Here is a 27,034-nt window from a genome sequence, read left to right as displayed (position 1 = left end):
TGAGACCTCAAAGCCCACCTCTACAGTGACACACTTCCTCCAACATGACCACACCTACTCCAACAAGGTCACACCTCCTAATAGTGCCACTCCCTTTGGGGGCCATTTTCTTTCAAACCATGACAATGGCAAAGTCAGAAGTGGCATCTGAGGGTTATGACTCTCGTTAAAGTTCATCTCAATACAAGGACCAAAGTGCACTAACTGTGAAGCAGAACAAGGACTAAGGTGCCCTGTAGACCAGAGTCATGCCTTGACTCCGAGAGTGGCTTCACGGTAGCACTCCATCTAACTTTGGCTGGTGGTGGCTCTAAAGTAAGGAACCTCAGGACCTGTGACCAACCACACCTAGGCCTCCATCACCACTTGCCTGACATGACTTTGTCCCTCACCAAGAGCTGCATAATATTCCTGCAGCGGCAACTCCTCTGGTTATCCCTACTGAGAGATTTTGTCAGCTACCTTGGCCTAGGCCACAAAGTCTACAAGGAGATACGACAGACTTCTGAAAGCAAAAACATCTCAGCGTCCATTGCCACAGCACAAGGAGCCACTAAAACTTACAACACAACTTAGGTTTGTTTCATATCCATCTTTCCACATGAAGAGCCTCATTTTTTGTTTAGTCCTTGCTGTGGATATCACTCTATATAAATAAAACACTGATGGCCAGTGACCAGGCAGGAAGTATAGGCGGGACAAGGAAAGAGGAGAATTGGGGAAACAGGAAGAAGGAGGGGGGAGACACTGCAGCCACCGCCAGGACAAGCAACATGTAAAGACACCAGTAAGCCATGTGGCAAGGTATAGATTTATAGAAATGGGTTAATTTAAGATATAAGAACAGTTAGCAAGAAGCCTGCCACGGTCATACAGTTTGTAAGCAATATAAGTCTCTGTGTTTACTTGGTTGGGTCTGAGCGGCTGTGGGACTGGCGGGTGACAAAGATTTGTCCTGACTGTGGGCCAGGCAGGAAAACTCTAGCTACAAGTCCTGTTTTTTGTTGTTTCAGTTTTTTTTTAAAGAAATATTGATTTTAATCTCATCAAGTTTCTTCATTTCCAAAATTATCATTTACTACTATTTATTAATACATAAGATGTAGGTATTAATACATAAGGGTCAGGGAGATGGCTCAGCAGGTCTTGCTGGCTGTACAGCCTGATGATCTGAGTTCAATCCTGGGAATCCACATAAAAGGTCAGATGCAATGGCCCCCATCTGTGATTTCAGCACTCTCTATTGTGAGATATGAGGCGGACACAGGAGAATGAAATGAAACCTTGTTGGCTAGTACACAGAGCTGCAGCAGAGACAAAAGAGACCGTGCCTCAAAACAAGGTGGAAGAACTGAAAATCTGCCCTCTGACCATCACACGTAAGTTTTGCATGTATTTACCAGTACAGTCATACATCTGCATGTGCATACACAAGCACACACACACAAAAAAAAAAAAAACACCCATATCATGCATTGCATACATGCTATGAGTTAAGAATTACTCTAAACGTGTGTATTGGGTCATCATTCACAAAACAAGCAAACTGATGCTGTTGCCATCTATATTTTGTAGATAATGAAATAAAGGCCCATTTTCCAAAACTGCATGGCTGGTAAGAGGTATACCAGATATTCAGACCCAGGTACCTTGATCCCAAGGTCCATATTTTCTGTCAGTGTGTAGTGTCTTATCATCATATTCATAGTTATGAACAGTCATGCACTGTCACTCACCTTTAAACCCAGAGCATAGGCTACAAAGCAGTGTAGCCCAGAGATTCCATGTTACACTTCTCCTTTCAGCGTATACTCAAGTGTGTGTGACCACATTCTACAACCAGGAAGTCATAGTAGGTAAGGGTTTGGGTAGGAGAGAGAAGGAAGCCATTAAGCTCATTCAGAGCCTAAAACAGGTCCTCAAACAAAGCCAAGGGCACCTACCACACACACCAGTAACTAAGATGCTAAGCTGTGTAGGCCAGATAATCAGAGATGATAGTTTAGTAGGTGACCTAGACATATTTTGATCATAAGTACACATGGTTGTTGTGGGAACATCTGCTTCCTGCGAGCAGGTAGCAGGATTCACTTCATCCATAATAACACATACCTATGCAGACAATAGAAATACAAATATCTAAGGCTCAGGACAGGCAGTGCAAAGCAGATCATAAGTCCCAAAGAACCGAGACAACTACAGTGATGGAATAAACTTTACGATAAACCTGACACACGTGACAATTGAATGCAGAAGGACAGTGGGGAGAACCCGGACTAGCCACCACCCTCTGTGCAGCACCTTGTCTGCTGCATGCACACTGCAGCACACTTCCCTTCTCTAGCTTAGGAGATCAAGAACATGAGAAAGTGCAGATGACTCAAACACCAGTACAATGGATTCCATCGAGGTACATAGAATACGGCGTTTTCACTTATCCAGGGGAATGATGTAACATGCACACACACACACACACACCACACACACACACACACACACACACACACACACACACACACACATAACAGACAAGCATTAAGGAAAGAGGCCACAGAACAAGAAGCCACTAGGTGAATATCCTTGCAAGCTTACCATAGACAAGAAAAGGGCATGGGGTGTCAGAGCCAGGGTGATGGCAACAGGTATAAAACACAACACACACACACACACACACACACAGGACAGTAAGGATATAAGAAATTCTGAAGGTCTTGCCAATTGTGGTCAGACCTAGAGAAATTCCAAGTGTTACTGAGACTGGAAAAAAAAAAAAAAAAAAAAAAAAAAAAAAAAAAAAAAAAAAACACCTTCCCAGTAGAGTCTCTTATTTCTGAAGGCGGCATGGCCTCTTGGTACAAGGCCCTCAAACTGTTCCTCGGGGTCTCTTTTGTTCATGTCCTTACTATGCCCAGCCATGATTGCTGCTCTGCCCTTGACACTTGCCACACTGGTAAGTGGCCTTCCCGTCAATCATGCAAACCCCTGGGCTGGTGTTGAGTAGCAGAGTGCAACTGAAACAAAGCTAGCACACACAGGAAGACTTTGCTACAGACGACCATCAGTCAAAAGGAAACCATTCCCAAGGATACCGTGAATTAGAAGCAACTTGATCTTATTCTAGCCATGGAGCACAGCAGCCCTCCAGCCTGCCCATTGGCCCATGTCTCCCCAGATGGCAGGATCCGTCTTTAATGGCACCCCCTCCTATACAGGCTTCTCCAAGGAGACTGTGAGATAGACGCAGCCCTAATTGAAAATACAAAAACAAGCTTCTCCCCCAATATATTGACATGGGACATGACATTACTCATCATCCTTCTGATTTTCATGAAGGCATAGCCTGACAACCTCCAACTCACAGCAAACACAGGTATACCAACATACCAAGTGCATTAATGCCTCTGTTGAGAAGGCACAGTACCAAAATAAGAGTTTCAAATATGTGCCGATTGATGTAAAGGGGGGCATTTAGAGGATAGTGTATTATTCCCTTACAGGATATTGAGGAGATTTTTTTCAGTTTGTTTCTTATTTTGTTTCTGCTCAATTTTTGACAAAAGTGACGAGTAGACATGAGTTCTAAAGGAGGCAAGGGGGAAGAGAGAAGAAGGAGGAGGAGGACCATGCATTTAAGCTGGGGAAGGTTAGGTTTGAGATGCCAAATGCATGCAGTCGAAACGTGCACCCACCAGACCAAAATAATAAAAAACAAATTAAGGATTAATCTGAAGCTTATAAGGGAGGTTGACCATTCAGATGGGGAAAAGAGGGTTCTGAGAATGTTGGAAAAGGGAGACAGTAAAGAAAAAAAGAGAGGTGGAAGGAAGAGAGAAACTTCAGAAGCCGCTGCCATCCTGAGTGTGAAGTTGAGGAAAAAAAGAGAAACAGGCAAGAGAGAGGCAGGAAGGAAGGCAGTGAGAGAAAAGACGTGTGTGGGGGGACAGGGGGCAGACACATCCAGAAAAGAGGAAGTAGGGGGTACAAGTCCAAAACGCTCCAGGGATAAATGAGGTCACAAGATTGAAGAGCCCATTGGATGTGGATGAAGAGAACATATAGAAATGCTGTTTGGCAGGCAGGATTTAGTGTGGTGGCAGAGGAAGTTCAGAACAGGGGATATAGGCACCAAGTGGAAGGCAGATGCCATTCACTCAGGAGGTTGATGGGGAAGAGGGCCAGAACACCAGGCTCGCAGCTCTGATGGACCTGCCCACTGTACCCACCAGTGTCCCAGTACCAAGAACTGCTCTGCGGTGTAATAGGTACTTGGTAAATATTTGTTCCTCTGTGGTCCTTTATTCAACAGATGTGGCTGTTTGATTAAATAAATGAGTTAGTAGGTAAATTCTCCTGGTTCTTGAGGGGCTACGAAGGAATAGTCTTGGGCCCATGCTTGTGCCACTCAGGCATGAGAGGTCTGGTTAACACTGTCTTCCAATTGGCTTCTAAGTAGGGGCTGTGAGTGCAGTTCACATCACAGCAGAGGGGAGCCTCTTTTGGAGGCTGAAGTTAGCTTTACGGGCAGTGTGACCTGAGAAAAAAAGTATTCTCAAGTTAGACACCTGAACTGGACGTGGACAGCAGCTGGATGTCTGGGAATGAATCCCTCTCTGTCAAAACCACAGCTTTTAAAACTGTGTATCATAATCCCATGCAGTCATATCATTCAGTGTGGGGGTCGCAAAACATTTGGCAAAAGTAAAAGGTTTCCAAATGCATGACAACCAAAAATGGAGTGAAAATCCCACACGTAATGAATGAATCCAGGGATTGTGGCAACAGTTACCCATGCTGCAGAGTGCAACTTCACTGCAGCCTTGGCCCTAAACACCTAGCACACACTTAGCACCACACCTGCCAAGACACCAGGCAGCCTTCATAAACCCTGCCTGAATCACTTCAGCTCAGATTCCAGGCTGTTGTGTGTTAGCAGGACGTGGACTGTTCATACAAAGTGTGTCTACTCTTCCAGCAGCATAAGGTTTTAATTACAGAAAACAAAGACTTTTAATATGTCCCCCCATCATGCCGTAGCGTGAACAAATTGCATTGCTTTGTGTCAGAATGTTTGATTTTAAACACTGCTTTCTAAGTTGCTGACTTGACTTTCCTTTAAAAAAAAATTATTCAGTGGATTTTGGCTTGAGATTAAGACAGAATTTCCAAGAATTTCTGAACTAGCCCCGACATACTTCTGCCATCTTGTACTACATTACTTGTGCAAGGCAGCATTGTCAGCAACAATGATTATAAAACTAAACTGTAGATCAATTCTGAAACATACTGAGGATATTCTACTTATTGCAACATTAAATATGTACCCAAGTTTCTTCTTTATGTAAAATTAACCGAGCACATTCATCTCCTCATTATGTAAATCTGCTTTTTCTTTAATAAATGGAAATACGTTATATACCAATCAATTACATGTATTTAAATATATATATATTAAGTAAGTATATATACTGATCAATTATCTTATGATTTATTATCAGTAGATGTTTAATGTGTATGCTTGTGTTATGTGCCAGAGATCACATAAAAATTTCTCAGAACAAAGGAGGTATCAGTGGAAAAGTTTGAGAAGCCTTACTCTAGACCAAAATGGCACCAAGAGACTGAAAGGAATTCTGGGTAGTACATTGCTAAGAAGTGGCTTTCCATGAGGAGCAGGTAGGGAGAAAGGAGTGAAGTCATTGAGGCAAGTGCCCACAGAGCTAGCTGTCATAGTCAGCTTTCTTAACTATAACAAAATAATCAAGATCAGCAGCTTATAGAGAGAAAGGGTGATTTTTGACTCAGTTTTAATCTCACTATGTGAAAGGCTAAGGCAGAAGCAAAGTGAGTGCTGGGATATGTAATGAGACTATATTGAGAAACTAAACAGGAACAGTGGAAAGGGAGTGGGTGAGGGAAAGAGAGGGCAAAGAAAAAGGGGGGAGAATAAAAACACAGAAAGAAAACACCCTAGAATTCAGGGGACAGTCACAGCCACAGGACTAGAAAAGTTCACACAGCCACTGAGGGGAAGTCACTGAAGCCGAGGAAGTAGAGGGTCTCTACAACTCATCAATAGCCAGACAGATGCCTGGAATCTCGAGAAAGTCTAATCAGCACAATTCCATACTGTCTCCAGGAGCATGGGGACGCTGGAGTTCTCAGAGATGCAGCTTGAGCCCAGATGAGCCACCACAATGGGTCCAGCACACATGGGGACGTGAGGGGATAGCTTCATCTTTGGTGGCAGAACCATTTCACAGTTTGAGAAACAGTTCTATAGATGGATTCTAATCAAAAGAGTCACAATGAATCCATATTTTCTCCTTCAAACAAAGCTATATTTTATTAGTATCATGCCAAGATCAGCAGGCCTCCCAAGCAGAAGAAATCTTGGAAATCACCCGTTCTAATCTTTCCCCTGTCATGATTTCATTGTTAAAATCTGATGGCGCTGTCTTTGGACACCAGGCATCTATGGGTTCCTCCATTTCTCAGTCTCTTCTTCGGTGTTCCTAAGTCTACTTGGCTGACCTCTGGATAGTGGTAGAACTAATACATGTCCCTCTCAAGGCTGTCTCCATTTCAAGCAGACAATGGCCTCTAGCCCATATGACATCGGACTCTATCTAAAGAGATGAAAGACTTTGGTGGTGTTAGCCTCTAATACCTGTGGACTCCTCTGTTTCAGCAGGGAGTAGTAACTGCTTTTCAAACCACCTTTGAATAACTCAGAGCTGCTAATCAGCTGGAGTGGAGACTCTTATACTATGTGTGACATCTTTATATCATATTACCCTGGGCCTCCATGTTTATAAAATAGGTATGTAAATTAAACATCTATTGATGATGAATCACACATAAATTTATTTTATGGTAATTGGTATATAGATAATTTTACCATTTATTAAGACAAAACCAAATTTGAATACTAATACAATGGGTAATTTTGTTTAATTTTACACAGCTCTTGGCTGAATATTTGATACTGCACGATATAGAATATCTTCAGTATTTTTCAGAATTAATCCACATTTTGATTTTGTAATCACTAATGTTGAGAACATGACTTCACGTAAATATGCAGTACAAAATTACAGATGTATGTTTAGGACCATGTCAGAAATTATTGAAAATTCTCTACAATCCCAAGTCAAAATTCATTGAACAGTTTTATGAAAGTCAACAGCTTAGGTAGTAGTTTTTAAAAGCAAGCATTCTAACCCAAAACAATCCTATGAAATACTGATTTGTTATCTATATATTGAGAAATAAAGTGGGGAGATGTTAAAGGTATTTATTTTCTATAGTTAAAGCATTATGTTACTAAGAGCAAAAAATGCAGATAATGCAAACCTGCAGTCCCACAGCTTGAGAGGTGGAACCCTACATAGTAAGTTCAAAAGCTAAGTATGGCTACAGCAGACCCTGAATCTTTCTTAAGCACAAAGTATATATAAGTATATATTACATATTATATATAAGTATATATTATACATATAATCATATAAATTATAGATATATAATATATAAATAAATTCATATTGCTATATATAGTAAAATAACAATAAAAATAAAAGTAAACACTGCAGTTCAAATGAGACTCCTAGTCTGAGCACAGGTATTTCTGGGAATGTTCGCCAGTGCTGTGTGAACGGCAGACACATGAAATGCCAACTGCACATGTTGTCTGTGTATTCAGAAGCAAGACTGTAGTGAAGTCACATGATACAACACAGGAGTTCCTCTAATTTGGTTTAAGTCTAATTTTGAAGTAATTTTTGGTCTTGGGGAGTTGTCTTACTTTTTACAACCTGCATAGTCTATCATAGGATCTCATATGGTCATGACCCACATTTCCAGAGACCAGGAGCTAGAGAAGGGATCAAGATTACTCTTGACTACAAAGCTGAAAAGATATAAGCAATCACGAAGCCCATTCTGTACAGTATGAAAACATCTCACTTTTCTAAAGGTTGTCAGGGGTGTACTTTATAAAAGCTAAAGCCTGGGCCTCCTCACTGAAAAGAAGAGAGTACAGGGCAGAGGGCTGAAATCCACTAGACTCAGTGCTAACTGAAGCCTGGTCCAGCAGCCAGTCATCTTTACCCTCTTTATCCCCTCAAGTCATGCTGGAGTAACTAAGTCAGTCTGGCAATGTGTGTGTCTCACTCATGCCAGGTAAGAATAGAATGGAAGCAATAAGGAAGGACAGCCTGAGGGGCAGAACACAGCACCTGGCAGGTGCAGAAGAGATCCTGAGAACTCTAGAGAATACCCCACAGTCAAACAGCAAAGCACAGGACAGGGCCTGAGGTAAATATGATGGATGCAGTGATTCTCTGCTCCTCCATGGTGAAGTCCTCTGGAGGATCTCAGGCCACAAACACGATGGCTACAATGTCTCGCGGTCCTCAATAACCTTAGTAAACTCCTAAAGAAGGTGGGAAATGCCGTCAGAGGGTCTTTGGAGGGGGGTCGTTCAAAATCATTCAACGTTTGAAAACATGAAGACTACCCTGAGTCCTGAGACACCATATAAAGGTCTCAAAAGTGTGTTCTGTTGACTATGGCCTGATATCTGCTTTGGGACAATGGGTGGTCCCTTGCAATTAGATATGGGGGCATTCCTGTATGAAGGAAACTGGGCTCCCAGAAGAAAGAACCAAGAAAAGTCTCCTGACCTTAGAGACCACAGGACCAAGACGTGATACAAAGCTGTGGGGATCAGGTAATGTGTTTGCCTCTCACTGGAGGGTCTACAGCAGATATCCTTGCTTATGGAACCAGGACACAACCATCCATGTCACCTTTTCAAGGACAGACTTATATCCTCACCAACCATCCCAGGCTTTGAACTGGACCTAGAGACCTGATACACTCACCTGCAGGAAGCAATGTCCAACTGGGGCATGCTCAGCCAGGGTGACATTATACACCTGCCACCGAAAAACGGGCTCATTGTCGTTCACGTCGTCTACAGTAATGCTCACCAGGCACGTGGCAGAAAGTGGAGGCTCTCCGAAGTCCTGGGCCACCACTCTCAGCTCCACTGCCTCCTGAACCTCTCGGTCTAGAGCTCTGAGAGTGCTGATCAAACCATTGTCAGGATTGATGCTGAAGGATGGGATGCACTCTGCCTTGGGTGACAGAGCCTCAGAGTCGCAGGGACCCGAGAGTTGCACTAGCGCATATCGCAGCCTGGCGTGATCTGTGCCAGCCTGGTCGGCATCCAAAGCGCTGACCCAAACCACCGAGGTCCCTGGGACAGCGGCCTCGGACACCGAGGCCCAGTAATGCTCCTGGCTGAAGACAGGTGGCTGGTCATTGAGGTCGGAGACCCAGAGCAGCAGCGACTCCTCGGTGCTCAATGGTGGAGACCCTGCATCCGTGGCCACTAGTCTTAATTCGTATAGATCTCGTTTTTCCCTGTCCAAGAGGCCCTCGATGCAAAGGAAAAATACTCCAGGAGGGCCGCCTGGCTGCAGCGCGAAGGCTCCATTCCCACCCTCCAAGGACAGCTTGATGCTACCTGCCCCAAGGCGTGCACCAAGCACCCCGGCAGCCTCCTCTTCCTTCTCTGGGTCACCATCTGCGTCGGACACCGAAACTCGAGCCACATAGTCTCCTGGACGGGCGCCCTCAGAGATGCGGGCCGTGCCTCCCTCGGTAAGAAAGAGCAGGTGGATGGCGGGCGGGTTGTCATTCACGTCCAGCACATCAATAGACACGCGCACGGTGGCTACCTCTGGCTCTGCGCCCCCGTCGCGTGCCTGGACCACCAGCTGGTGCCAGGCCTGCTCCTCGCGATCTAAAGGTCTCTGCACCCGCACCACGCCGCTCAGCTCCTCCACCGAGAAATAGCCCGGATCGCCCGGTGACCCGCCAGCTGCGCCCGCCAAGGACACTTGCCGCTCCCGGATGCTGTAGCGCACCAAGCCATTGGGCCCCAAGTCGCGATCAGTGGCACGCACGCGACACACCTCGGCGCCCGGCTGGGCGTCCTCACGTACTGCGGCGCGGTACTCCGCCTGCTCGAAAACTGGCGGGTTGTCGTTCTCATCCAGCACACGCAGATGCACGTGCAGGCGGCCAGTGCGCGGAGGACTGCCACCGTCCCAAGCTTCAATCTGCAGCTCGTGCGCCGCCGCCTCCTCTCGGTCCAAGCGCCTCAGCAGCACCAAGTCTAAGGGCTCCAGGGGTGTTGAGGACACCCGTTGAGACGACGACACAGGTGGCCCCGGCGACCCGTAGCGCAACTGGAAGAAGGGCCCTGCGGGGTCCTGGGGCAGGTCAGACGCTTGCAGCAAGGTGTAACCCTGGATGCTAAACAGTCCTGCGTCCGGGTCCTGGGCACCTGGCAGGCGGAAAGCAGTACCTGGGGGGCTGAGTTCCGACACGTCCAGCTGCAGGGAGTCGAGCGGAAAGTGGGGCGAGTGGTCGTTCACATCGTTGACGCGGATCTCCACCTGCACCACTTCGCCCAACAGCGTGGCCGCCACGAAGCTGTAGTGGTTCCGCCGCTCGCGGTCCAGACGCCGTGCTGTGCGGATGATGCCGGTGTCCGGGTGCACGTGGAAGTCGTCCAGCAGCGGGGAGTCCTCCGAGTCCTCCGACAGAAAGAAGCCGTTCTCTTCCAGCTGCTGCGCGACTGGCAACCCCGCACGAATGTCACCTACCAGTGTGTCCGGGGGCAGCCCCTCGTCCACAGAGAGGCTGAGGTTGAACACCTGGGCAGACAAACCCGAGGCAGCCCACAACCAGGCGTGCACGAAGAACCGGAGCAGGGAGCGCGGCGCCCCGGAGCCGCAGGGCCGCCCACGGGGTGACCCCGCCGGCTGACGCCCTTCGCCCATCCTCCGCCCAGCAGAGCTCATTTCTTCCCCAGCTCTTTAGGAAGGCTCCGGATAGCTGCCAGCTTGTGGCGGGACCGCAGAACAATCCAGGAGCCTCTTCAGTATCTGAGCCAGAGAAGAAAAGACTTTGTTTGGCAAACAAACCAAAGGACCCAGGAGTTCCCAGGGTGACATCTGCAACTGGTGCAGACGTCCTCTGCCAGCAGCTCAGGCAGGCGGAGCTGCTCTAGCTGCCTCTGCCGCCGCGGCCACCTCTCCAACCCCTGGATGTCTTTAAGCAAGTTCCATAGCTTTTCCTCTCTTCTGTTCTTTTTACATCTGTTCCTTGTTCTGCTCGGCTGGCTGTTTCCCCCTGGTAAAGTCAGGTGCATTATTTCTTTTGCCAAAAAGGAGGAAATTATTTAAAGCGCGCACACAGGGAGGAAGGGGATCCGGCCGGGAAGTGGGTGGAGTAAGGGCGGGGAAGCCGAGAGAGGGCGCAGGGTGGGAGGAACAGTGGGAGGCGCGGCTCCCGCAGCCCGCTGCTACAGGGACCGTAGCTCTTCACCCCACCTCCACCGGCGTCCCCGGGCGCTGGGGACTGCGCAGCGCCTTCTCTGACCCAGCCCCCTACTCCTCAGTCCCCTCCCCATGCGTGATGCGCCTGGCACCAGGGAGAATTCCAACCTGCCAGCCTCGGTTCTGTAGCAGGACTGAAAAGGAGCCGGTCGGCTGGACATTCAGCCCAGGACTGTGGTGCTGATGGAGGAGACGCAGATCGGTTGTCTGGCCTGGCTTTGCGTGCAAAGTGTACCGGGTTGGGGGCGAGGCCAGCTGACTGCCCGCACGCTTCCCCTCCATCCTCCGGACAGCCCCTTGGGCGGGCTTGCCCTTGACTAGGGCCGAGCGAAGAAGGTAGGGGTTATTATGATCACTTTGGGGAGCCAAACTTGTGCTCTCTATTTGGCGAGAGAACCTCGTCCCTAACGGAAGGCCAGATGGAGTCAAAGGCCGATGCACAGCTGGGGCCAGTTTGACTGCAAAGAAGGCGGAACTTGGAAAGAAAGGGGAAAAAAAAATAAGCCCTTCCAGAAAACCAACAAAATCTGTGACACACATGGTGTAAAGCACGCTTTATTGTGCCGCGCTACTATTCAGCGACGTGCGGGCGTCCTGTCACTCGCCTCTGCCACCCGTGATGACGACAATGGATGGGGCTTGCCAACCTTTTTAGGCATCCAGCGCCATCATACCTCCCAGCACATTTTATGATCGTGATTTATGGGCAGACGGACCAGCACCTAAGCTCTTCCTCCACCCCTAAGGGAAGAACGTTGTGAGGGCCTGCTGTGGAGACCGCTTCCAAAGTAGTGTGGGGCTGAACCTGAAGACAATCCCACTCCGCCTGCGCTGTCTCCGTTTCCCTCCAGTTATTTATAATTATCGGTAGAAACTGATAAATGGCCTCTAATAAAGTATGCTCCAGCGAAGGAGTCTGCCCTCTTGAGAATGGCCAGCCATATGTATGTAGCAGAAGGTTTCTGCAGTTTTGCATTTCGGCCAGAAGGAAGAATTAATTTCCTAGATACTGTTCTGGGCTAGAGGGAGAGCCAAAAAAGCCCAGCATACTGGTCCCCAGTAACCCCAGAGAGATGCCTTTTGAAATTCAGTGGCCTATGCATATCACTGCTAATCAGCAGCCACACCACCCTCTACCTCTGACACAATAATAATAAAACCATTTTCCGTGCAGTAGATGTGTTGTATGTAAATAGAGATACTAGTAAAATAAAGTCCGCCTCCTTTTTATCAATGAAGTACCCTTAAGCATTCGGAGATCTGATGAGACTTTGGAGCCTTCTTTCCCACCTGAGGCAAGGCACCAGGAATCTTCTCCCTGGTCCCTTTATAAGTGGCTCTCCATCAAGCGTTCAGATTGAGTTTCGAAAGCCAACTCAAGCCACTTTAAGCCCTGTTCAGAACCTGCAGGATATCTTCTTCCGTACTCAAACTGTTCCAGGCTCCTTCCTAGTTGTCTACCTTGCTCTTCTCACTGTCATCATAGAACCTTTGAGTGGCTGGAGCTTCGCTGTAGATCTCTTCCTGCCCTTTCTCATTCAGGTCTCAACTCAGATGCCAACTGAAGGGAGGGGACTTCTCCCTGAGCATCCTCCCTCTAGTAGCCCCTCCAGGGGAAACCTAGATCCTCATTGAATTTCATTCAGAGCACCTTTGAGTGCCTGAGAGCAGCTTGTCTGGTTCATCTGTTTGTTCTATTACTCTATTACCGTCTTCACAGACCGGAGGCATTGCTTTAGTGACCATCCCCCACTAGTCTGGGAGTGTCTAGTGCACAGTAGGTCACTCTTCACTAAGTGTGACCAGTGGAATGGCTGATGGGCAGATGGCTTGGACAGGGCTCTGTGGCGCCCTGGAATCACAGTAGAGCTGCTCGAATCAAGAGTGCAGTTGATTAAAGCGTGCAAATGCAGCAAAATGAACTTTTAAAATGGAGCTGTGAAACCACAACTAAAACCTGATTGGCTGGCGCTGAGCTCCTTCACTGTGGTGAATCCTGATCTTGCCTTGGCTTTTTTCACCCTACCAAGTTCCCTGGGTCTCTCCTACTTGGAACATTTTCAACTCACCCGTAAAGTGTATTGTCATCCAATATTTGCTGGAGATTAAAAGAAAAGGCAGGATCTTTTTCTGCATGGGGCACTGACACACACTTCGTTAACAGAGGTTTACTTTAGAAAGCATGGAGAGTTGGGTCTTCGGATGCCTGCTTTCCTGCTAATTCATTGGTCCTTGGTTTTATAATTGAAACACACACACACACACACACACACACACACGCACACGCACACGCACACGCACACACATGCAATGTCAGGGTTCCTGACTATGTCTCACTACCCTTCCCTGACAGTTTTGAGCAGGTTTCTAGATGAAAAATCCAATTTTCTGTTGGAAAGGAAGGAAGAGAAACAGCTTTGGCGATGGAGTCTCAACGCCCTGCAAGAGACCAGCCTATGTCCGGGCTTTTGAAGGGGGGATCATGGTGTGGCTAGGAAGCCCCTTTTTGCTAAGTTTCTGTCCCTTTTTCTTAAGTGGGAGCAATGAAAGGATATTAGGAACTTTAAAAGAGACAGTCCAGTGCATCACAAACAGGAAGCATCCCCTGACACTGCCTTACAGTCTTGTTCTTGTGGGGAAACGTTCTAGAAGGGAGTTGTAATCTCAGCTCTCGCCTCTCAGCCCCGAGCGTCTAAAGGAAGAGGATGTAAAATTACCACAATCATGAGCAGAAACTATCACAGCTGGAGAGGCCGGGGGCACATCCTCACCAGATGCTAGATGGTCTCAGTAGAACGGGTTGGCCATCTTGAAAATCACTTCCTCCTTGACTGGAGACAGTTCTTTGCACTGTAATAATTAAACAGAACAAATGGTTATAAAGTGCTCAAAACAAAATTCAGAGCATCTCATGTCAACCCTTTAAGATGAGAATTAAAATGATTAGTCCTGTCTTGCAGGTGTGGAAATTGAGGTTTAGGGACACCGCCAGTGATGTGACCCAAGTCACCCAGGTGTTGAGTAGTGCAGTGGTCCCTGAAGGTAGCTCTGCTCTCAGGTTCATGGTCATTTACTGAGTCCTCTGCTGGCTGTTTATCTCTGCAATTTCCTTTAAGTGCACCGTCTTCTGAATTCTCGAGGATAGCCTGACAGTGATATAATGAATTTTTGAACAAGTTAGGCAGAGTGCAAAAAGAGTTTCTGGGATAGACAGCATGTTTGGGGGTGTGAAGGGGACAGAGAATGGCCACAGGAAGTGATTTCTTGGAAGTGACACCAAAAGACATCAGTTATTTGGAAATAAAAGTTAACGGCAAGGGCTTAGGAGCTTGAGAGATGTGAATATTAGAGGCTTTCTAATATTCTCCCCAGGAACAGACGCTCTGAGGACCACAGTGTCAGGGAGCCCCTAGCACTGAAGTTACCAGTGCCATCAATCAACTGTTTCTGAAAAAAAAAAAAAAATGTGCGTCAAAAACTATTTGGAGCTTGAGCTAGTTCCATTTTATAGGTCAGGTTGACTAGGCTGTGGTGACCTGTCATTCAGTCACGTAGCAGTCTAGCTATTGCTGTGAAATTATTTGTTATGTCATCAATATTTATAATCGGGTCATGGAGGTCAAGGAGCCTACCTTCCATAATGGGGTGGTTGGTGAGCATCATCCAATCACTTGAAGGCCTTTCAAACAAAAGGGAAAAGAATATGCTATCTCAAGATTGTAGCATAGAAATCCCAACTGAGTTTCCATGCTTAACTGCCTGTGTTGGTTAGCTCTCTGTCACTATAATAAAACGCCTGACATGATTATCTTATCTAAAGAAACATGTTCTTTTTTAGTTCATTTTGTTTGGTGTTTCAGTCCATCTTCAGTTGGCCCAGTTACTGTGGATGAGGTAGTACTTCATGTAGTGAGTAGATGGAAATTTCTCAACACATGGCCAGGAAGAGAACCAAAGAAAGAAGTGTCTGGAACATAAGAGTCTCCTTCAAGACCACACCCTCAATGGGGTGAAGGGCCCTCACCACTAAGGTTTACCTGCTAAAAGCTCTGCCACCTCCAAATCAACCACCTTGGGGAAGAAGGACTTCTGGAGAATAGTCCACATCTAAACTACAGTGTTTTCATACAGATGTTGGACTTGCCAGGATCCATAGTCAAGACAGCCAATTTATTATATAAAAACAAGTAGTATTAAGATAAATATTTAATTGCTAAGTGATTGATAGATAGATAGATATTGATAGTTAAATGATTGATAAGTAGATGCATGATAGATACTTGATAGGTAAATGATAGAAAATTGATAGGTTGTAGATAGACAGATATAGAGATAGATATAAAGATAATTAGATAGGTGAAATAAGAGATATTTAGGTAGATGAAGTAAGCTCTGGAGAATCCTGACCAATGCAGGTTTTTTTTTTAAGACATAGGAATTACTTTGTAGTTATTATTATATCCTGCATTTGGTATATGTACATTTTGTGTTCTTATATTTTTAAAGCCAGAGTCCTGGGGCTGAGTGATGGCTCAGGTTACAAAAGACTTCCCATAGATGCATAAGGAACTGAGTTCAGATCTCCAGAACCCCTGTAAAAAGCCTGGCACAATGACGCTGTAATGCAGCTGTGGGCATGTGGAGACAAGAGGCTCTGGGCCTTGCTGGCCAGCCACTCCAGCCAAGCTTTGAGTTCCAGAATCAGTGAGACACCCTGTCTCACAAAACAAGATAGACACACTCCCCCTGTCCCAGCCACGGGACTCGGGGATTGTTGCAGAAGAGGGGGCAGAAGGATTGTAAGGTTTCAGAATATTGCCGCAAAACAGTGTTTTCCACACAAGGCAGGCCCATTGCACGTGAATTCACAGCATCTGTGACTACTGCACGTGTAAGACTTGTGTAAGATCAAGCCAGTTAAAACTCCAACATGCTGGAAGAAGGACTCGCAAAGCTCTGCTCCCGCTGATGAGCTATTGGCAATTGATAGATACTATGGAGGAAGAACTCCTTTAATTTAGGGATGTGGCCCTTAGGGAGGCTGCCATGCTCCAGGGGATGGCCCTATACCCATGCACACACTGGCAGCACAAGTTTTAAGCACTCAGTGGTAAAAAAGAAAAGAGTATGTGAAATTGGACGGGAAATGTACAAGGAGGTGTTGAAAGGAGTTGAAGGGAGGGAACTGGGGGTTGATTTGATCAAAACACATTGAGTACATGTATGAAATTACTGAAGAATAAATATTAAATTCTTTTAAAAATCGGTTCTAATTAAAAAACTTTCTACAAAGGGAAAAAATAATATGGGTAATGACTGAGGAAGACACTCAATGATGACTTCTGGCCTCCACCTTAACACAGGCATACACACACACACACATACACACACACACACACACACACACACACACAATCTATGCATGCATATATGTGAACATGCATGAATACATGCACACGTGCCATTTTAAAAGAGACATGTGAAATTAGAGTCATATCAGATATAATAGAAATTTTGTAGATAATCAAGTTTGCCTCCATATTACATTCCAAGCTATCCAAAAAACATGGTAGTTTTTCTTTTCTTTTGGTTCTACACATACTTATTTATTCTAATTTTCAACTCAATAGAATATAATAAGTTCTATGTAGCATTGTGTTTCAGGTATTAGCATGTGCTTTTTTCACTGATTCATTTGGAATATAGAAAAAAATACATTAAGAGATTTATAACATTTCATTATAGTGTTGGGTGAACTCTGACATCTTATTAAACACATACTACATTGACTCATGTTTTTAAATCTAGTAGAAGCTACAATGTAAGTTACATTCAGAGCTGTCCCCCAGCAAGTGATGCTTTGATTTATAATTTCATTAGTGTAGTACAAAAGTGATACTGTATTTCTAGCTTGGAATTTTGTTTTTCCTGGGCTGGTGATATACAGTCAGCCATATGATCATAAGAGTAAGCAACCTCTACTCTACAATGGATTGCACTGTCATAGTTTTGGGAATACATATATTTGACAAATTATGTGATGCAGTCAACCTTTCAGACTGTTTCACTAATTTGAAACTTAGATACTTCCACTGATTAAGTAAGTATTAACAATCAATGAACACTATTATGAAATAGATTTTGTGATCAACAATGGTATCCAACTACAGCCTATGTGTTATGAACACATTTAAGGTGTACAGGGTTAGCTGGGACGAATTTTCATTTTATAGCCTTTTCAATATATGGGGGATCTCTCAGGATGTAACCCCATCATAAGCAAGTAGCATCTAGACTGAAGGTATCCCTGCTTTGGGGAAGTGTATTATAAGTATGTGAGAAAGAATCCCTGGCTAACAAAATAGCTGGTTTTTTTTTTTCTCCTGCCACCCTCTCCACTTATAACTTCATTCTTCTCCTCCCCCATAATTGGTCAGACTGCCCACCTTCTCCCTATTCCCTCCACCAAGGCAATCAAACGTGCTCAACCGTATAGGCACCGAGAGCTGGCTTTCCTGACTCTGTTGTTGGCACATTCCTTGTCTTTCTTTCCCCACAGCCTTTCTTTAGATGCAATAATCCACCTCCCTACTTCCCAAACCCTTTAATCATTTTGTTTCTGTTCTCTGAACTCTTTCCAATTTTCCTATACGTCGGGTAAGATGTGAAAACCAAAACCACACACCATTTTGTAACAGGGTCTTTGCATTGCCAAAGCTCACAAGGCTAACTTACTTCTTCAAGGAGAAATCAAAGCCAACTTGAACAGGTCCTTCACAAGCGGATGTCTGAACAGCATGACACCTGGCCCTCCATTCCAGTAAACTCACCCCTTCTGAGCAAGTAATTATTCTATGTAGAAAGATAATGTAGTTGCTTTTACACAAAGGGATTTTAGAATACTCATGTCTTTCTGTAAAACTGAATAAAAGACATCTCTAGCAAATGAAAAATATAAATAGCATTTACTTTTTTCTAGGTGTTGATTGCATAAAGTTATAGTAGTTGATCCATTTCTTAGGACAAAACAAGGTTCATTGAAATGCAAACACACACAGATAGATAGATAGATAGATAGATAGATAGATAGATAGATAGATAGATAGATAGATGATAGATAGATGATAGATAGATAGATAGATAGATAGATAGATAGATAGATAGATAGAGATATAGCAGATAGAGATAGTACATTATAATGATTCCAGGCAAAAGAAAGCAAAGGAAATACCCCAAACCTGCCAATCCCACAAATATTCAGTGCGAAAAACACCTGGATTCTTCCCAAGCCACAGCTGTTCAGTTGGAAAATGCCTGGATCCCATTGAATCAAAGCCGTTGAGGGAAAAGAGCCACATCCTGCCCAGTGTGTCTGCTCAGAACGACACGCACACATGAATCCTATTTGATCAAGGCACAAGGCACAGTTCTTTGAGAACTAAATAAATCCTGCTGGATTCAAGCACAGTTGTCGATTAGCAAACACAGATGGGGACGTACTGGGTACAGATTCTATCTAGGAAATGTGTTTCAATACAGACACTGGGGAGGGAGACTTCTGTCTCATGTCTATGGTCACGTGAGTAGCACCAGTTTTTGCTTTTTTGTTTTTCTCCTGTGGATCTGGCAGAAAGGCTCCTTGATTCTGCTGGGCCAGATCACAGAGATCCGTGTGTTTCCACCCTGATTCTTTAGGGCCAATGTAGAGAGGGAGGCAAGGCTGAGTGAGTCTGTCTTCCTTCTAAGTAAGAACAACACCATAGTTGTGTACCCAGTAGGATTTGCCAAGCCTTTCTGAACACACACAGTGATCTGGATCATCACAATTATGTGCTCCACAGTCCCCTCTTTTTGTTTATTTTTGTTTGTTTGTTTGTTTTTACATAAACTTTTATTAGTCAAATGGAACATTTTCACTCTATCTTCCAAATATTTTTTAACGGTTCATGATTTTAAAGTACCGCTACTGGCCCTGAAACTAGACATGAGTTAAACAATCATTGAGATGGAAGTTTTTCTCACCTTAATGGATAAAGCAGTAGTTCTCAACCATCTTAACACTGCAGCCCTTTAATACCGTTCCTTATGTTGTGGTGACCCTCAACCGTAAAATTATTTTCATTGCTATTTCAAACTGTAACTCTGCTACTGTTATGAGCTAAAATGTAAATACCTGATATGCAGAATTGTCCTAGGTGCCCGCACCCCACCACCCATGAAAGGGTCAGCCGACCCTAGAGGGGTCGTGCCCCACAAATTGAGAACTGCTGGAGTAAAGTGTGTATCAGTGCTTAATACTTAAAAGGTGCTTTTAAAATGAAAGTGATGTGTGTGCTTATGATCCCAGCACTTGGGAGGTGGAGGCTGGAGAATAAGGGGTCCCAGGCCATCCTTAGATAAGTAATGAGCCTAAAACCAGCCTGGGCTGCAGGACATCCTGCCTGAAAAGAGAAAGGGTGATTTCAGATAGCAGTCAAAATTATTTTGAGGAAAGAACCTGTGCTTTGAGAAGCCACAAACTTCAAGTCATTGGGCTCTGGAACTCTAAGGGTTCTACCCAAAGACTCCCACAGAAGACAAAAGTCCCTGGAGGGATGATGGCTGAAATTGCACAGATTTGGTGCTCCTCATTTCTCCGCTATTGCCTGCTCCCTCTTTATTCCCCATAACTGTTCATATCGCAGTGCAAGAAAAGGGGCCAGAAGAGTGGAATACAGAGGCTTTTGGCAGTACATGCTCAATGAATTCTACAGACTTCCCGGAAGCAAGCCCAGGTCCCACGGTCAGTGAGCGCCACACTGGCCACCTCGAACCAGTGTTTTAGCCATCAGGCTGAGCTCCAGAGGGTGGACAGCAAGAGGACAGCATTCGCAGGAACTTGAGATGCAGCTTCCTGTGTCTGCAAAGGTCCGAGTTTCCCCTTTTCCATCGTGAGCTTTTACTTTCTGTGGAAGTGCAGCTTCCACGCTTTTGCTGTGTGATTTATCCTCACAGTCTCCTCTGAGGACTTCCAATCTCTTTCCTGGTGTATCCTCAGGCCCTGTTTGCCCCAACTCCCTGTGGTCTTCATTAACTTTTTTTTTTTTGTAAGCCCTTGTCTCTAGTTCAACATAAGAGAAACTTAAAAATCATGGCTACAAAGGTATAGGGTAGAAGAAGTGCTCTGAAGACTCAAGTTCAAAAGACTTTTTTTTTTATTAGCCATTGTGCATTTCTGAGCGAGCATGTTGAGCAGCCCAAGGCGGGGATGAGGGTTCTAGAGATGCATGTGGCTTCAGAGTCACCCACAGATGCCAACCCTTCAATTTGCCGGGTATCCTGAGTGAAAGGCTCTACTAACCCAGCGCTTCTGCAAGTGTGTCACCAAGCGAAGTCCCATCATTGAAGCAAGGAGAAGGGTGGGTTACTCTTGGCTCATGTTCCCTTACTTCTAGACACATCCTCATGGTTCCCCATGGTAGGAAGAAACTGCCCTTCCCTAGGATGCCCACCCCAGCCCCCAGAATGTGTGGATGAATTTATTACTTTATCCAAAAGGGAAGATGCAGATGTAATTACGTTAGGGTATAGCATGGGGAGATGGGCTGGGCCCAGCAGAGTCACACACATTCTCAAACATGGGAGTGTCACAATTCTTAGAGGTGGGAGACTCAAAATCAAAGAAGGAGCTGGGACAAGAAAAACAGAAGCTGAGAGGAAGGGGCCATGAGCTCGGGGATCCAGCTCTGCAAGCTGGCAAAGTGAGGAACTGGAATTTCCCACAGAGCTTCCCAAAGAGTGCAGCCTGCCAAGGCTTTGACTGCAGCGGACTGAGGTTTACTTGGACATACCTACAGAGCAGGCAGTGAAGTTGTATTGTTTGAAGCCACTAAGTGTGCGATAATTTGCTACAGCAGCCGTAGGAAATGAATGGCAGCAGCACCCAGCCTGTTAGTCCTTTCTACACAGTGTGTGGACTGTGTTGTTACACCCCCAGTCTCGGTGTGCCTTCTTCATGGCACAGAAGGTGGAATTTATCCCAACACTGGCTTTGCATCCAGCCAACAGTTCCCCAAGGGATCCATTCCAGCTGGAAATTTGGGCAGATTCATTTCAGAGAATGTGTTTCTTACAATATCAAGATGAAGTTATTTGATTTAAATGCATTATCCTAAGTTTTATATTTGTAAGAATGTTACCAGAAAAAATACCAGCATAAAACAGCACTCTGTCCAAAGAGCAAAAGAAATTCTGTGCAAATAAAACAGAATCATAATTTTAATAAGTTTAATACTATAGATGTGAGTTTAGGTACAATGGAGAGTTGGTCGCCATTGACCTGTGGGAAAGAAAAAAGTAAACAGTGAAAAACAAAGATGACTTTTAAAGCAAAGTATTTGGCCCAACAGCTGGAAAATGGGGTTCTGGTTATATTGTGGAGAGAAATAAATCCCGACTGTGGAAACAAATGTAAGTGTTACATAATGGGCCATGAAATCTCCTCAGTGGAGGTCACTGGCCCAAGAGGTGAGGAATGTGCTAATGCACACACAGAGAATCCATTCATTTTCACATCCCACACTCAAATGGAAATGCAGCAGCAGCTTCTAAGTTTTGAGCCGCTGGAAGATGCATATTGTAAGACACATACATACTATAAGCATACATTCACCATACACACACACACCCACACACACAACACACACACACACTACACACACACATATACCACATACAATACAAACACAAACACACCACATACATACATATCACACACACACACCATATGACCACACACGACACACATACCATACACACACACACACACACACACACACACACACACACACACCACTATGTAATCTGGAATTTCCTCACTTTTGTTGTTATTCTTCATCAGGTTGTGTTGTGTTATTGGGCATGGCACTGTTGGCTTCAGACAGACTAGACAGCATTCAGTTGCTGGGCTCCAGCTCCAGCACCTCCTCCATTGGTTCTTTTTAGAATGCCTACCAAACCCACCAAGTGTTCATAACATGGAGCTTAAATGCTCCTTGTGCTACCTCACTCGAGAGTCGATATTTTCTTCCTACTTTAGCGGTAACAGCATATTCATTACTGCCTTGTAACTTCAAATGAAATGATAGTTCAGTTGGGAGCTGAACATCTTTAAGGTCTTCTCCAAATCTGGGATTTTATAGGTTTTCCTTGGGAGAAATATTTTTTCCCAAGTTTCTCTTTCTTTCTTTTTCTCTTCCTTCTTTCCTTCCTTCCTTCCTTCCTTCCTTCCTTCCTTTCCTTTCTTTTTTTCTTTCTTTTTTTGTAGAATGAAACAATGATTAACAACTTGGAACCTTCCCCTTAACAAGTTTGCTTAATAAAAAAAATGGTTCTCCTAAGAGCATCCTGATTTATTTTTGCCCCTCAGTTATTAACTCTAAGCCCAAACATGTCTTTCTAATCAAAATCAGCAATTACTGAAAGCGTTGCCATACTCTTAGGCTTGGTGTCTGTGGATTTTCACATCCGGAATTTGGAAACACAAAATATTCTCAGAGGGTAAAGCAGTCTGTTTCAATTTCAAAAGCATTTTATGTCCCCAGCCAAAGCCACCTTGAAAAGTGCCTTCCTATCCCCATTGTTAAGGTAAAGCCAGTGTGTTAAGAATGGTGGGTAAAATGCTACGGCTTTGCTTTCAACAGTTATGTACGCAACACAACACATTCTTTGAGCCCTGCCTATAAAACAGGATGGACTGTAAACTCTCAGGGCTGAGGAGTCACTAATAAATGGCACTAACTCTACAGAGATGCAAAACAATAGCCATCGCTCATCAGTCCCTGAGAGGTGACAGCTTCCAATTGCCCATTTCCCAGAGACACTCTCCTCATTACCAAGAGAAAGCAGACCAGTTAACTCAGCCAAGATCTATAGCTTGCTGCAGTGATCTCATCGGCCTGTGTCCCCGATGAGGACTCAAGCAGGTGGTGTAGAGAGCAGCAAGCTGACATATGGAGACATATTGCCAAGCATGCTGATCCACCAGGCTGGCTAATTTCCCTTCCATTTTGAAAAGAGCAATTATTTTAAATTGCCATAAATTGAAATGACTTTGCTCTTGCCACTAAAATATAACAAGTCTATAAACTATAATATAAATGAGTATCTCCTGACATTTTGATTTAAAAAAAAAAAAGAAAGAAAGAAATTGTATGGGAGAAACAGAGCCCAACCTGCTTCAGCTGGAATTAAGATGGTAGCACAGATCAAGGCTTCATCGGAGCAAGGAGGTGTACAGACTTCCCACTCCTCTGGGGATTATACCAAACTACCTCTGTAAGTTTGTTTTTTAACCCATCTATTTTTTGTCAAAAATTCTGTTTTATATGAAGGGAGTACGTTCTGGTCCCAAAAGAAGGATATTGGAAAGCCAGGATGTGACACAGGGAATACTAAGAAATTCCTCCCCATTGTCACATGTTTGTGTGAAGAAAGAAAAATAACAGAATGCCAGTTTTGAGGCCAGGGAAAAATCTACTTGCCTACCTTCTCCAGAACCAGAATAAGGACTGGTTCAATCAAATGTTTTTCATAAATGAAACACACCCAGAATTCCAAATATGGAGTTCTAAAAGGAAAATTAGTATTCGGTTCAGTTAGTAGCCCTGGAGGGAAACAGGACATTGATTTATGAAGCTGAGCAAAATTATGACCAGAAGGACCATTAAGAATACGTTGTCAGAGTGAGCTTTGGCTGCTAATGTAGACTACGGTCCTGAAATATTCCAGGGCCTTGGTTTGGCTCATGAGGTCCTAGAGAACACACTCTAGTTAACTTTAGAAAGGTTTAGATTTGGCCTTGGGCTTTGAAATTGACAGAGAGATGTAACACTTAAAGACAAGCAATGTCCCTCTTCTTTTGGTCAGAAAGGCAAGTTGCCTGGTTTGTGGGGATCTAACTATTTCCTTCCACACAAGAAGATCATGGGCTACCTGGGGGAGTATAAACAAACTTCATTTTTACCATTTGAGATTTCCTGGGGGCGGGGAAGCAAAAAAAGAAATCTTCTGACTAGATGTGTTGGGAATCCATAGAATAAACTGACAGAAAGGGTCCCTTCCCCAAAGAGTCGAGCCTAGTCCGGAGGTAAATGACTGAACAATGAATGCATTGTGGGATAAACGATGGAATAATAAGGTGTGGGGGAAAGGCTCCTGGAGCTCTGAGGTTGCTTCATTTTTATTCAGAGCCCATCTCACCAAGGCAACTCTTGCTTTGCCCATCTCTTAGCAACGGATCTTTACATCTTGGCTTCCTGATGCTTCCTACACACCATTTTTTTTCTCCCATGTCATGTCGTGGTTAATTTTATTCACTTCTTTCTGCCTAGTGCCCCCGGCAATGTTGATAAATTTATGGACTAATATAAATTAATACAACTTCTGAATCTAGTTGGAACCACTACTGAATATACCTTTTAGTCAATAAATCCCTTTCCTTAAGTTGTTTTTGTTATTGTTGGTTCGTTGGTTGGTTTTGTTTTTTCAAGACAGGGGTTCTCTGAGTAGCCCTGACTGTCCTGGCACTTACTTTGTGGACCATGCTGGCCTTGAACTTGAAGATCTGCCTGCTTCTGCCTTCCAACTTCTGGGATCAAAGGTATGCACCACCACCGCCCAGCCCCTTTTTTTGAGTTGTAAGAGCCTCCTCATCGGTACACTATTCTCTATAGCAAACACTCTGCTCCTCCCCATGGGATTTTTCCTATAAGGGTTTCATTGGGTTTCCAGAATATGTAGGGTCTTGGGCAGTCTGGTCTATATTGTAGCTGACTATTCCTCTGAATTAAACAAGAGTAACCAATCCCTCATCTAAATGCGTTTCTGATACTGTTAATTAAGGAGAGAAAATGTCCCCCCTATCGACACCGTCTCTGCACTTGCCCATTTACAGCTTTAGGTTTCTGTCTAGACTATTCCAATAACCAAATCTGATTTAGAGCATATACTCACTTTCTCCTTCAAATGCTAAGTCATTCTTACCTGATGGCCAGTCCTCTCTGAATGATGATGGAATTGAATCTAACAGGTAAGGCACCCCAGGCTCCAATATCACTTTCTCCCTGAAACACGGGTGGGTTCTTAATCTGACATAATTCACTGAGTTAGAATAATACAACCATTCATATAGTCAACTTCTTCTTCCTCCTCCTCCTCCTCTTCCTCCCTCCCTTCCTAAACTCAAAATAATCAGTGCACTCTATCTTTACTACTTTTAAATACAATGCAATTCTCTCCTCTATCCCTCTTTAATCTTTGTGTTAAGGATGTTAAAACCATTGGACACACATCCTGAGATCTAAGCCAGCCTCCCTCTGAGAGCTGAGAGTATGTTCTCTCCCCACAGTGTCAGCTTATAAAACACTAACATAGCCATCCTTCCTAAGTACAGTTAATCATCCCCATCACCACCACCTCCCTATTTAAAAGCCCCACTGGGAGTCAAAATCAAATCTAATCCAGTGTGCAGTACTCTTCACTACATAACTCCAACTCCAGTTTCCCAGCCTCCTCCCGTATTTCCTCCTAAGACTTTCAACAGCTTCATCTTTTGAGTTCAAGAAAAGGCCACTGAACTGTAACCTTTTAAATATGTCCTCGACCCTGGTCCAAGCTCCACCTCCAGATGTGCTGAAAAAAGCCAAACAGCTCATTGACTCAGGCTTGCTCCTTGGCTTCCACTCACACACTTGAGGCTCCTGTGCAGCATAAACTAAGGCTGACCTGCAGAAACTGTGTCCCACTCCATTTGAATCACTGTGCAACGATGCTTGGAACACTGACATCTTGTGGCCAGAAGAGAAAGTGACAATGCAAAACCATCCTCTACATTGTTCCTCTTACACAGACACTGAAAACTGGAGTTCCTCACTATTCCCTTGGCCCAGGTCTTAATGATAAGAAATTGTGAAACTTTACTTTTTAGTTCTCTTTATTGTAGAGATCCGTTTGCCCTCCTCAGCCAAGCTGCTGATCAACATCGAAGGGCTCATTTGTTGAAGCCCTCACCAGATCCAGGCCTCCCATTGGTCCAGAGAAGTCCTTTGATCTGATATTTTAAAGAGTACTGTATGCTGTCAGCCCTAGGAGAGAAGTAACAGGTGTCTACTGTTGACCACAACATGGCCCACAGAGGTCCTCTGCACTACTTACTGGAAGAATGATGAATACATAGACTACAGGCATGGTATCAAGTTTAAAGCTGGAGGAAGACAGATCATTTCTGAGAGCAATCATTGGACCGTGAGACGTCACATGCATGCTGAAGTTACTTGCTCCTCAACTCACATTGGGGTCAATCCTGTCAGCAGCATCAAGATGAAAATATGGTAGATAAGGAAACAGTCCACGAAGCCTCAGGTACCAGCCCCTTAACTTGCCAACTCTAACATGTTCTTTGAGGGTTTCATGCTCATGAAGAGCAGGACAGGCAGGATGTTGCCTGGACAGGCTGCTTAGCACACTGCCTGCACCATCCAGGACTCAAGTCCTGATGTGATGGTTTCGTCTCTCAGGAACTGAATGAACCTCTTATGTTCTACCTGGAAGGTAAACTTATGGACATTTTTAGCCACACTCTCAAG

General features: G+C 44.7%; 1 protein-coding gene across 1 annotated transcript in view; it reads right to left on the bottom strand.

Moving 5' to 3' along the window:
- The window catches only part of Dchs2 (dachsous cadherin-related 2), a 216,262-nt gene extending 204,971 nt beyond the window's left edge, over positions 1 to 11,291 (bottom strand). The window contains 1 exon segment of the mRNA XM_028857068.2: positions 8,883 to 11,291. Coding sequence (XP_028712901.1) covers positions 8,883 to 10,874 — 1,992 coding nt within the window. The 5' untranslated portion in view covers positions 10,875 to 11,291.
- Between the last annotated feature and the right edge of the window lie 15,743 nt (positions 11,292 to 27,034).

The sequence above is a fragment of the Peromyscus leucopus genome, chromosome 6 (assembly GCF_004664715.2).
Source record: "Peromyscus leucopus breed LL Stock chromosome 6, UCI_PerLeu_2.1, whole genome shotgun sequence".
In the NCBI taxonomy this organism is placed as follows: Eukaryota; Metazoa; Chordata; class Mammalia; order Rodentia; family Cricetidae; genus Peromyscus; species Peromyscus leucopus.
Note: the sequence above shows the minus strand (reverse complement) of the source record. Positions and strands in the feature narration are given on the sequence as shown.